This window comes from Fundulus heteroclitus, chromosome 7 (genome assembly GCF_011125445.2).
Source record: "Fundulus heteroclitus isolate FHET01 chromosome 7, MU-UCD_Fhet_4.1, whole genome shotgun sequence".
Classification (NCBI taxonomy): domain Eukaryota; kingdom Metazoa; phylum Chordata; class Actinopteri; order Cyprinodontiformes; family Fundulidae; genus Fundulus; species Fundulus heteroclitus.
This window is the reverse complement of record NC_046367.1, coordinates 35,872,318-35,884,651: the sequence shown is the minus strand read 5'-3', so window position 1 is coordinate 35,884,651 and position 12,334 is coordinate 35,872,318. Positions and strand designations below refer to the sequence as shown.

Below are 12,334 nucleotides of genomic sequence, written 5' to 3'. Positions count from 1 at the left end.
TTATACCATTCTTAGTCATTAATGTAAATATCTTTCCTGCTATTGCGTGCATTGCATGTTTCCATTGGTATTTAATTGGCTTATCTTTGGTGATCCAAAGTTTCGGAGGTTGGAAGGCCTCTTTGCCATCAGCAAAATATTTAGCTCCCTCCACAGATTCTCCATTAGGCACATGTTTGATGACATACAAAATATTCTAATTTTAATAAACAATTATATAATACAGATAAGCTTTAAATCCCTTCCAAGAAAATCAAACACTATAAAACACAATGTTAGTCTAGCTTTCCCTTTGCTACGCTGTAATGTTTTTCATGTATAACTGTGATATTGAAAGCTGATAGCTAAAATTGTCGGCCTGCGTAACACTGCAGCAGCATGCACATAATTCAGAGACTAGCCTTTCCGCAGAAGTAACTTAAGACCATCAAAACGCAATACAGGAAGAAGAAGTAGCAGTTTTTACAGCTTTATAGATAGAAAACTAAACATTACAATCATTGTATTTCACTCCCAGCAGCTGTTAGACTTTATAGGCATCACTGCTTGCAAAGTGTCTGTTTCCAAGGTTGAAAAAGCAAAAATAGCTGAGCTTTTTATGCATAAGTTTATATGTTTGCACATTTTATAAAACAATTGTACTAATTTGCATACCTGCTTAATTTGTGAGTATGCAATTTTTAGTCTCTTATTATTTCTTTTGTTTGTTTTTATATTTTGTTCCCTTCCATGTATCTGCATGCTTCCATTTGCGTTTCACAATGCTGTCAGCACACCTGGATTTCCCCACCGGGGAAAATAAAGGATAATTCTATTTCATTGTCCACTTTTTAACTGTGCAAGAACACGAGCACAGCAAAATTATGACATGCAGCAGTTAAAATACGTTTTCTGTCACACTATTGCAGATATTTAGCACACATTGAGAGACATTCAATTTGAACTTTTTATGTTAACAAACACATTGATTCTGTTTCTGTCATAAATACTAGAGCTGTCCACGCTATTTACAAAAAGAATATGGCAGTAATGTTGAAACTGAATTCTGCTTATATTTGTACTGTATAATAATGACCTTAGATTACATGCTAAAAAGTAAATTAAATGGTTAATTTTAAATGTAGCCTTTATTCAGTTTCATTCACACTTGCTGTTTCATTATTATAATTTTTCATGTGGCTTGAATTGTTAATTTAATCAAAGAAACTACCTGAGGTGCTTCACTTACTTAGTGTTTAACCTATTTCATATTTTAAATCTCAAGCCTTTCTGTGTGAAGTCTGGAAGCTTTCTTCTCAAAATAAACGATGGCTTTATTTATTATTCCAAGTTGATCAATTTAGAATAATAAATCAAGGATCAATTAGCACAGCAGGGGTCAAAATGACTATATCTCAAAATTAAAATGTGTCTTTCTATCCTGGTTGAATGAAACAGAATTAAAAAAAAATATCTCTGCCAGCATTGTCAGAAACTACTATTTTTAGTGCAATTTGGAGCTGGGTGTATTTTTCTCTTTCAGAGAAAAACAAAGGCCCAGACTGCATAACCATAAACATTAGTATTTAAAACATGAACTGGCACTTAACAACTAATAAATCTGACGACCTTTTGAAAACTGTTGAAGGTTTGTTTGTACGTTAGTGATAGCACAGCAGGAGTACCATAGCAGTAAACAGGGTTCTATTTTTACCTATGTTCAACTGGCAACATGCAGAGCAATGACTCAAAATCTTCCATTATTCATGTGAATAAACAGTTAATTCATTTGAAATTGTGGGACTTTAATATATACAAATGGGGGGGGGGGGGTGTATACTTGTTTGCAATGACAAAATATTTCAAATATCAGGTTTAGTTTGATCAGGAATTGTGTTTATTTTTAAATGATAAAACAATTTCTTTTTAGAAAATGGATTTGGTTTATTTACCTAATTAAGACTGATAATTACACAATGCAAATACAACTAAGAAAGATCATTGTTGAAAATGTACTTGCCATTTCAAAATAAGTATATGCAGAATGTAAAAACATCTTCACAGGATTGCTGTAGTCTTGCAAATTAAACACAAGAGCAGCCGTGGCATTATTAATGCAAGATTTCTTGTATGTGCATATTACCAGCAGCATACAGTTTAGAAATATTTGTCCCAACATTCTCTTTTAAGTACATCAAGATTCAGGTATTTTTAACTAAAGACATCTTTATAAAAACTGTACACATTGTTTCCTGTGTTATTACCTGTTCCCATTGTTTATTTATTGCTTGTTGTTTATTGTGTGTGACCTAAATATTTCACCTTGGTAACACACAATGACAAAAAAATATTCTTGATTCTTGATTTCACCACAAAGGCAGAGGACAAGTATTAAGACATAAATGTCAGAGCAGCCTTTCCAGCCATTGCAGTTGAAAGGTTACTGGACATTTACATTTCAGAAGTTTTGTGTTGTCTTGCTCTCAATCACTCAGAAGAAATGTTTGTACGAGAAATGGAAGCTCTGTCATTTTAAATTCAACTCTCTGTCCATCAAAACCTCTCTGACAGCGCTGCGGACAAAGCACACAGAGCTTTCTGCCTTGCTATTCCTTCAAAGCACTTGTTAAAGCTATGCACTCTGAGACTGATATTGTTTCACAATACATACTTACCTCCTTATTTATTTGCACAAGCGTTTAAGATGTGTAGTAAGACTTTGTTATTGCAGTAGTATAATCTTACCCTCAATAACGGTATAAAAGCAAACCTTAAATTTGTGTACATTTATTGAGTTGGGATAAAAAGTGTTTGTCCATGATATCGCTAGTGCCAGAAATGGTAACAATAAAAGAAATGTAACTGAAGTTTTTCTTTAAATTTGTACTTTAGTTTTTTGTTTTGTTTTTTGAAGGAAATAAATGTCTGAGAATTTTTTCATTACTGATCCTCTGTGTTTCCCTAGAGAATAAAATGACCCTTATCCCCCTTTGGAAATGACAGGAAAACATGTAGATATGTGTTCATCTTCAGATGCCAGGATTGGCTACAAAAAAGTTGCTACCAATCTGAACTTTCATAAATTTCCATTCAGAGTGATACATAAGATTTAAAACAAATGGAACAATGAGGGGAACCAGATCTCCTGTCTTGAGTTCTAAGTTCATTAAAACATCACACTAAGTTTTTCCAAATAAAAGTTTTGCATGTCCTATTCAGATGCTGTAAGTGTGTAACTTTCTCTAGTGAAGTGTAGGTGTTTATTATAGGTGTATAAAAGGGTATCAGCTCTTCACGGTTTACATGCTGTTGTATCTGCAAATTGGACTCCTTTTCTGAACAAAGACAGCACGTAGTTCTTGAGTTACTTACTGTTCTTACAAAAAAATTGAAGAAACATGAACCATGAGCCATTTGGGTAGCAGAATTTAGCATTTTTCAACCTGAAAAAGACAGGTTCTAAGCAAATTTAAGCCTTTTCAAAATAACTATGACTAACCACTCAGAACTGGGGCAGGAGAGGGGTTTGTGAGCTACAATAACGTGGAATTCAGACCAAAGCATTGTAGTTCCACTTTATATAGACCACACCTGAATGATTTCAATGTGAAAAGGAAGAAATTAAAAAGCATGATGTGTACCTGTTAAGTTGGCACCTCATTCTTAGCTTCTTATCCGCACAAAACTAATGGCCTTTTTCAGGTTCCCTGAGTTTGTACAGAACTTTGATTTAAAATTTAAAGTGTTTGGTTTTTTTGTTAAATTACTGTATAAGATTTGTTAAACTTTTTTTTCTGTATATTTTTTCCCCCAATGATTATTATGCAATAAGTACACCTTAGATATGGCAAATACACCAACTATGATTTGGAATAGTCCAGAGCTCTCCAACCAGGAACCTTAGCCTTTTTGGCCCTCCACAAACGGTCTTAATACCTTTATGATATACATCAAGCAGGAGTTTTAAATATAAAGATACCAAAAAATAGTAATAATAATAATTTCAGCAAATCTATCTTTTTTCGTGTTTGTGGAATCTAAAACCTGGGCATGGGAATGAATTTGAATTGAGTATGGAGAGAGACTTTCGGTTGGCCTCGAGTGTTTAGTCTTGGGTGTTGGACAGGAGGCTCGAACTGATTGTTGAAGATCAGATCCACGAAGAGCAATGCGGCTTTCACCTGAGCCGTAAAACAGTGGACCAGATCTTTACCCTGGCAAATTTGCTGTAGGGATTATGGAAGTATGCTTCTCTGCTTTATATGTGGATCTGGAGAAGGCCTATGACCGTGTTCCCCGAGGTATTTTGTGGGAGGGGCTGCGGGAATATGGGGTAACTTGACAGCTTTTGAGAGCAGTGCAGTCCTTGAATGTCCAGAATTAAATGTACACTATACCAGCCACTTGGTTGTGGCGTTCCATGTATTCCTTTCCTGCTAGTATCTTACTTCCTGCTGTGAGATGCTGTATGGTTTCTGGGGCCTCTTTGCATAGCCTTCACCTGGGATCTTGCCTGGTGTGGTAGATCTGGGTCTTTATTGCTCTGGTGCTCAAGGCCTTCTCCTGTGCTGCCATGAATTCTTCAAAACATAGGTTCATAAATGGCTGTAGGTTATAAAAGGCATCTGGGCTACTCATAGTCCGGATGGATATGAATATTATTCACTTATATTATGGCCAGCATCTTTCAAACAGAGTTTGTAGTTTAAAAACAACGTTATTCTGTTGGTGAAAAGAAAAAAAAGGGATTTTTTAGTTTTCTCTCAAACTTGCTTCCACTCTCACCCTTTTCATTCAATAGTTGAACCAAATATTGTGTCTTGTACCTAATATTTTAAGCTAAATTTATCGGCATAGCCTTTAGTTGAATGGTGACAAGTCTGAATGATGACCTAAATATGTACCTCTGACCAGCCTGCACACTGAGTACGGAGGCAGAGAGCAGGTAGAAAAATCTCTCAAGCTCACTAAAAGGAATTGATAGTCTCTATAACAGCTAATTATTTTTAATGCTTTTTTGCACATCTTTACAAGAGGTTGCCGATAACTGTGGATGGTGATGTTTACAGTAGTCTTATATTTACTTTCAAATTAACCTTGCATTAAAGCATTTAAAAAGGTTTGACCCTACCCAGCAGCCATAGGATGTAAGGAATGTTGCACTGTTGACAGGTCAGCATTTCACTGGAGACTATTAAACTGTTTTTATTATTGTAAGTCAACAAATTGGTCTCTGTAAGTGCTTTCTGAGATTTAATACTCCAAACAGCACACCATCCATCTTCATGTAGTATTTAGTCAAGAAGTATGGTAGCTTATAATGAAAACTGTGACAATTAATGACTTAGTGTTTAAAAAAAAAATCCCCAAGCAGCACACAATTCAACTGCTAAGAATAAAATATGACAAAAAAATCACAGTCACAATGTAATAACGACTAAGCCTGTAATAGCCTTTGCCTTGTACTACTTTGAATTTAACTACACCCTGTCAAGAAATACTTTGGTCTGCTGATGTGATATTTCAATAATTTCTTTAGATAGAGCAAATGGAAAGACCACAGAAAAAATTGATATGTAGCTGTCTCTGCTGAGCTGTAGGATGACATTAATGAAAGTTCAGCCGCTTTTGTGTTGTCAAATCTTTGTTTTGAGACTAATTTGCTCCTTTGTTTCATTTATTGATTTGTTCTGTTAAATATTCATCATTCCAGAATTAGATGTTCTTGTGTTTGCAGAGCAATGTCCCCCAATTACAGTGTTCTGAAAATACACACGGAATGAAAATGTTGCCAATTCCTAAAGACTTACACTGTCATTCAGTCTGTCAGATGAGGATTTGACAATGCAGTGTTGGTAAGAAAGTTTTAATTGTGGTCCTCAGATGACTCAGACAGCTGATTGACATATTAATAGAAGTTATAAAGCCTACACTTTGGGATTATTGAAACTTTTTTTTCTCTCCCTCTGACAGTACTGTTGAACATTAAATAGGATGACATTTCTTCCATTTTTTTTCTTTCCTAACTGTATTGATCCCATACTTGGCATTTGCATGAAAATTATTTGTTGTTTTAATTTTTTTACAGTTTCAGAAGAATCTCCATCAATCATAGTTTTACTGAAAGATTTATCAATTTCAGTAACTTAATCACTAAGTGAAACTCATAGATGGAATAGATTTTTTACACACAGAGTATTATGTTTCAAATGTTTACTTTTGTTAATTACAATTATGACTTGCAAATATTGGGATCCCAAAATTTAATTTCTAGGAACATTAGAATATTACACAAACCGACTTCAGCTGCTGAAAGCAGCCTTCAGGTCCCCTGCAATGTTAAAGCTGGTGTCTCTGATGTCCCTATGGACAAACCTCCATATCTTTACTGTAGATTTAAGGTTAGGCCAGTTTGCTGCAGCAGCTCCAAAGCTTATTTTAAAGCTTAGCATCAGATGGAAATATAAACAGCTGTACAACGTCCAGGTAGATAAATGCGCTGATTTTAGCTGTTACAAAACAGAGTTGACCAACACCAGTAAAACCAAAAAATGATTTAAATTTAAAAACAAGGCTTGGCAAAACTGAGCTAAAGTGTCTAGTAGTCTCTGGGTCAAAGAATGTGACCTTTGTGGTAGTTGGAGTCCATGACCTGGATGTGTCTGTGTTTGGTGGGTCTTGAAGCTCTGACTCCAGCTGCAGCTAACTCCTGAATCCCTCCTAAATGTTTAAATGGGTTTTGCTATGCTACCCACTCCTTGCTGAGGCTGAGGTTGTTGCAGTTGCTTGTAGCCCTAGTTCTACCAAACCTTTTCCTTCCACTTAACTTTCCAATAATATCCTTGGATACAGCACTCTGCAAGCCACAAGGAGCTTTATCTTTTATGGCTTACCCTCCTTCTGGAAGGCGTTAGTTACTGTCTGTAGGACAACTATCAAGTGAGCAGGCTTCTCGTGGTTGTGCTGACCAAAACATGGCTATACATTTTCTCAATTAAAAATCTAATTTCTTTAATTTTATATCATTTTCTAATTTTCTGATTCACTTTCAATAATTGATCGAAATTAACTTTTTAATAAGATTCTACTTAATTGAGATGCGCTGTTAATCATGGCATAGAAACCGAATTTGTGACGATAGGCTTTGCTTTTTTTTGACTAAATGACGGAAAGAAACACGAAAAGAATAAAGCAAAATATTGTAAAGCAGAGAAGTAATTTTGCTTTCTATACTAATATCCAAGCATTTCTCTTTTTGTCTCCAATAACAGAGCTTTTGTCAGCTTGCCATGAGCTCCGGTGCCGCTATGGCTGTGTGATGACGAGAAACGGCACCTTCTGTTTCTGCGCTGACGGCTTTGAAGTCGGCGAGGATGGGACGAGCTGCAGAGGTAAGTTTCTGAATAGTATAGCCGAGAGGGGCCTTCATACCGTGGAGCCCTCAGCTCCCACCCCCCCACCAGCACCACCAACAACAACAATCTTTCCATTTGGCCTCATCCAGACTCCTTTCAGATGAATAAGCAGGAGCTGCAGGGTATGTGAGAACCAACTCTCTGCAGGGAGGGCCTCGTGCATGCAGCGTTCCCACATCAGAATGCATCCATCGTTATGCACATATTGTTTATACAACATAGTTTTTTTTTCCTGTGTGCTTCTTCTTTCTGCTTAAATGCCCTTCACACATACCAAAGGCCATGTTTCCAGCAGAAAAAGAGGACTTTGCACATACTCATGTTGAAGATATGAATTATAATTGCCTGATTATGCTGGTAGAGGAAGTGTATCAAACTTGCTGGACTGCCTGGATTTGATGAAGTTGGAGAATGTGTGGTTCATTGGCTATTGCAACCACAAAAATGGCTTATTGGTAACAAAAGTAATTATACCTGAAGTACCAGACAGAGGCAGCATTTGCTTTGCTTTATGTATTTGGGTCATGTTTGAGAACACCTAATTTGTTACAAATGACTCTCTTCCCTTTTTTCCATAAGATCATGATGAATGTGCCATGTATGGTGCGTGCAGCCAAACCTGCACGAACACCTACGGGTCATACAGATGCAGCTGCACAGAGGGATACATCCTGCAGCCTGACAGGATATCTTGCAGAGCCAAACAAGGTGAGCGGCGCACTTGCATGCATGAAACAATGTAATCTGCATAGCACATATGTTTCACTTCTATTAATAAACAGGCCGGAATTCCAGCTTATCAAGGCTTCGATCTTTGCGAGAAACGGCGGGGCAAGATGAATGTGGTTTAGCACTGACCACATCCATCACCCGCACGGGAACGAGTAGATCTGGTGAGGCCAGGATAATGATAAAATTAATGACCATGAGATTTTACAGAGGGTGCCGTGTGCAGTATTTGTTCGGAGACAATAACTGATTTATGTTAATAGCTGTTGTCGGATCTATAGTGAATGTGTCCCAGAAGGTAAAGGCAATCTGCTAATTGTTGAAATTAGGTGCTTAAGAAAGAGCCTGTGTTCAGGTGATCTGTCACACGCATGTTGATAAGTCTAACTAATTTGGTTGTGCAGTTTTATATTAACATTGAGCATTTTTCTGCCCCCCCCCCCCCCCCCATTTTTAAGATAGACAGATAGTACCTATAGTTTTGAGATACCCGGACCACCTTGTTGGGCATAACATCACTGTTTTAGCTTTTAATCACTGTGACTTGTGTCCCGTGAGGAATAAACTGAATACGATTATCCATACACTTAACTGAATCCAATGCTCACATGCTTTAGTGTCAATTTAACAGAGAATGATAGTGGTAGGCGTGCAACTATGGGGTTATCATTAGCTGCAAAGGCTCATGAATACAGATCTGTATTAGAGCTGTGAGAGGCCAAAAGATGAGAGGCAGCAGGGTATGAAGACCACAATTGTATGCTGAACGAAGAACCGAAGTTAAAACACACATTTTTTTCTTTTAGCGGTTTAATCTTTATCCACCCATTAGATTCAGACTAAAGTGAAGGTGTTTTGTTTTTTTTCTTACACAACTCTGTTGGTTTTCATCCAGATTAAAGTTGTTGCAAATCAAAATTTTATTCACTTTCAGGTTTGAAACATTTTTTTTTTCAATAGACACTAAATATATTTATTGACAAGCCTGTTGTGAAGGCCCAGAAGGATCCTTAAAAACATCAGGCCGACTGCACTCTCAGCCAATTTACTTTCAGTAAGATAACTTGAAAAAACAGATTGCAGATACACTTGTCAATACTTTCCTACCTTTACCATCCCCAGTTGATCTGTGCTAAATGCATTGAACCAATCAAAGCAAGACCTTTGATGCCCAATTTAGTGTTTATAGCCACAGTATGATGTCACAATTAATCATGCCCTAATCTCCTCATTTTCATTACAGCCACAAATTTCAATCTATTTTTGATAGAGCATTTATGTTACAATTTGGAAAATTGTGAACTAAAACAAAGTTGTTTCTTCTTTGTTTTTGTTTTTTTCAAATCTGAAATATGTGGCCTACCAGTATAGCTCCCTTTACTCTGATACCCATAAATAAAATGGACTTCAGCCAGTTGATTTCAGAAGCCACCTAATTAATAGTGTGCACCTGTGTATAAATAATCTCTGTGTGAATAATCCGTTCATACCTCTGAGGTTCGTTAAAGAACGTTATGGACAAAGTCAGTTTGCAAACCAACACGCCAAGCTGTTCAATCCATCATCCTGAAAAGGCAACCGCAAACTCACCACGGTAACTTTAACAACGCTGGAGGAGCTGCAGGGAATCCACAGCTCAGATCAGTCATCGTCTCTCAATCCACAACAATTTGCCCTTTAGGATGGGTGGCAAGAAGTAATCTGTAGCTGAAAGAAAGCTGTAGGAACATTTGAGTTTTCCAAAGAACATGTTGTGGACACACCAAACAAGCGGAAGAAGGTGCTCTCATCAGATTAGACCAGGGGTCACCAACCTTTTAGAAGTTGAGAGCTACTTCATTGGCACTGTGTCAAAAGAAGGGCTACCTGTACTGACCTTTGAACTAAAAGAGCTCACCTTAACTTTGTTATATAAACATGCTTTTTCAATACATTTATCATTTTAAATCTATGTAAACACAAGTATGATTAAAAAGGAAGAGCAGCTAAATAAAATAAAATTTTAGATGCAGCTCACTGAAGGGGGTTTGCTATTTTTGAACAGGCTTGAGGGCACCACATGTGGTCCTTATATAAAATGTCCTCTTGTGATCCACATATAAAATCCCAATAAATACGTTAAAGTTTGGGTTTTTTACATGTGACAAAGAGTGAATACGTTCAAGGAGTACCATAATCACTTTTACACGATGCTGTACAATGCCTACATTCATGGGAATAAAGTTGTATGGAATGCCACTAGATCACAACTGTTAATTTATTTTAAGTGGTTCGTCATTAGTTTATGTCTTGACAGAATAAAACAACAGTTCCTGCTCTATGCTGGATTTGAGCAGACCTCGCTCAAAATGTCTGAGCATGCCAGTGTCTTAGAAAAACTGTGTCTGAGTCATGCACCAGCAGTTATGTGAACCGACATTCTGATTTATTGCGTGTATTAGGAGAGCAGCCCTTGACTTGAACTTGTGTGGGAGATTGGGATAAATAGGGTCGCTTTTAAGAGGGTGAACCTGATGTCAGTGAATGTGCACGGTCAATTAAACCCATAAAAGCAGCTTATTTCTGTTTTTATTTATTTAATTTTTTACAACCATGGTCTGTTGCAGGAGGAGTGGGGTTGGGAAAAAAGTGCACCCTTTTCCACCTGAGGTGTTACTTGTTACTTTTGGTTTCAGAATTTAGTTTGTTCAACTTTGTGCTTTTATAAAAAAAAAATAAAAAAATTGTCTGCTATATTAGTGGATAATTAAATCTTAACTTTTACTGTGTAGGACTGAAAATATTTTGAGCTTTACAAAGCACAATTTATTTAGTTTTTGTTAAAAAAATATCCTGTCGTTTTTATTCAAACATCAGTAATTTCTTGCACAAAAAACACACACTGGCTTTCAAATGATGGACATCCAACAGTCCGTGTGGGAAAGTAAATTATACCCACAGGAGCTGGATGAATCAGCAAGCAGCTCTCTTCTGTAAAAACTGAAAAAAGTGGGTGAATGGCTTCACCTACTGAGTCTGCATTGTTCATATAGCCTGATAATAAATTGTTGCAATTAGGCGCTGTGTGATGAAGCGATCATGAACAGTCAAAACGCATCAGACAGCCTTTGTTTATATTTGAAAAAAAATTATATTTCAGTATGTGTTTATTGGTTTGTATAAAGTATAATTATAATTAGAAATATGTTGTATAAAACAGTACTGCTTATGACCAGAACAAAATAAGTTATTTTAAGATATGAAAGTAAGATACATGAACAAACCCTTAAATGTTTCAGTTCAACTGGATTTAACTGTAATTGGCAGCACTTGCTGTTTCTAGCTAGCCATAAACACTGCCAAGAGTAAGTGGTAATAAAGTGCGCAATACCTTTTTTTTTATTTACAGGGTTATGATTTGAACCATTATGCTGTTGATTAACGGCAGAGGTTCCATGACTGTCTGTACAGTCATGGGAGAAAAAAAAACAACTAAGTATGCACCATTATTCAGTAGCCTGTAGAACCACCATTAGGAGCAATTACTTTAAGTAGTCAGTTTTTGTATGACTTTTATCCATCTCACTTTGCTGAAGAGGACATTTGGGGTCTGTCCTCTTTGCAACGAAGCAACAGATCATTGAAGTTTGCAAACATGTACTCATGCACTGCTTTCCTAATTTCCCACCACAGCCTTTTAATATAGTAGAAATCTGGATTTCAGCCATTCTGTTGTTATCAAGATCCTGTGGTCAGGCAGATGACCATAAATCTGCCTTAAACTCTACATTATCTTGGTCTAAAGAAGAGTTCATGGTTGGCTCAATGACTGCACAGCAACCACGCTGCAAATCAAGTCAGAATCCTCACCAGTCCACCCCTGTACTTGACAATTGACTTACCCTGTGAGTGCTAAATGTCTGTGATATATAACGTGATACATCATGGTTAAACATCTCTTCTTCGCCCACTCCTTCGTGCAAATTGTTCAAGAACTTTTCTGGTTTATCTAGATGCATTTTTGCAAACTCAATATGATCTGCCATTTTTTTCTTTAAGAAAAGCTTTTTCCTTGCAAACTCATGTTATAATTTCAGACTTCCTACTGTACTGTAGTTAAGTTTTACATTCAATGGAATAACTGCAGAGTGCTGATTGTAAGATGAAGTGCTTAGTTTTTATTTTATTTTTTAATTTCTGAGAACATGCATAGTCAGACATTATTTTTCACT

The 12,334-nt window shown here is 36.6% G+C and overlaps 1 protein-coding gene across 1 annotated transcript in view; it reads left to right on the top strand.

Moving 5' to 3' along the window:
- The window catches only part of lrp1bb (low density lipoprotein receptor-related protein 1Bb), a 394,708-nt gene that overhangs the window by 155,410 nt on the left and 226,964 nt on the right, over positions 1-12,334 (top strand). The window contains exons 4-5 of the mRNA XM_036139564.1: positions 7,251-7,370; positions 7,974-8,102. Of these exons, the coding sequence (XP_035995457.1) occupies positions 7,251-7,370; positions 7,974-8,102 (249 nt within the window). The remainder of the gene's footprint in view (positions 1-7,250; positions 7,371-7,973; positions 8,103-12,334) is intronic.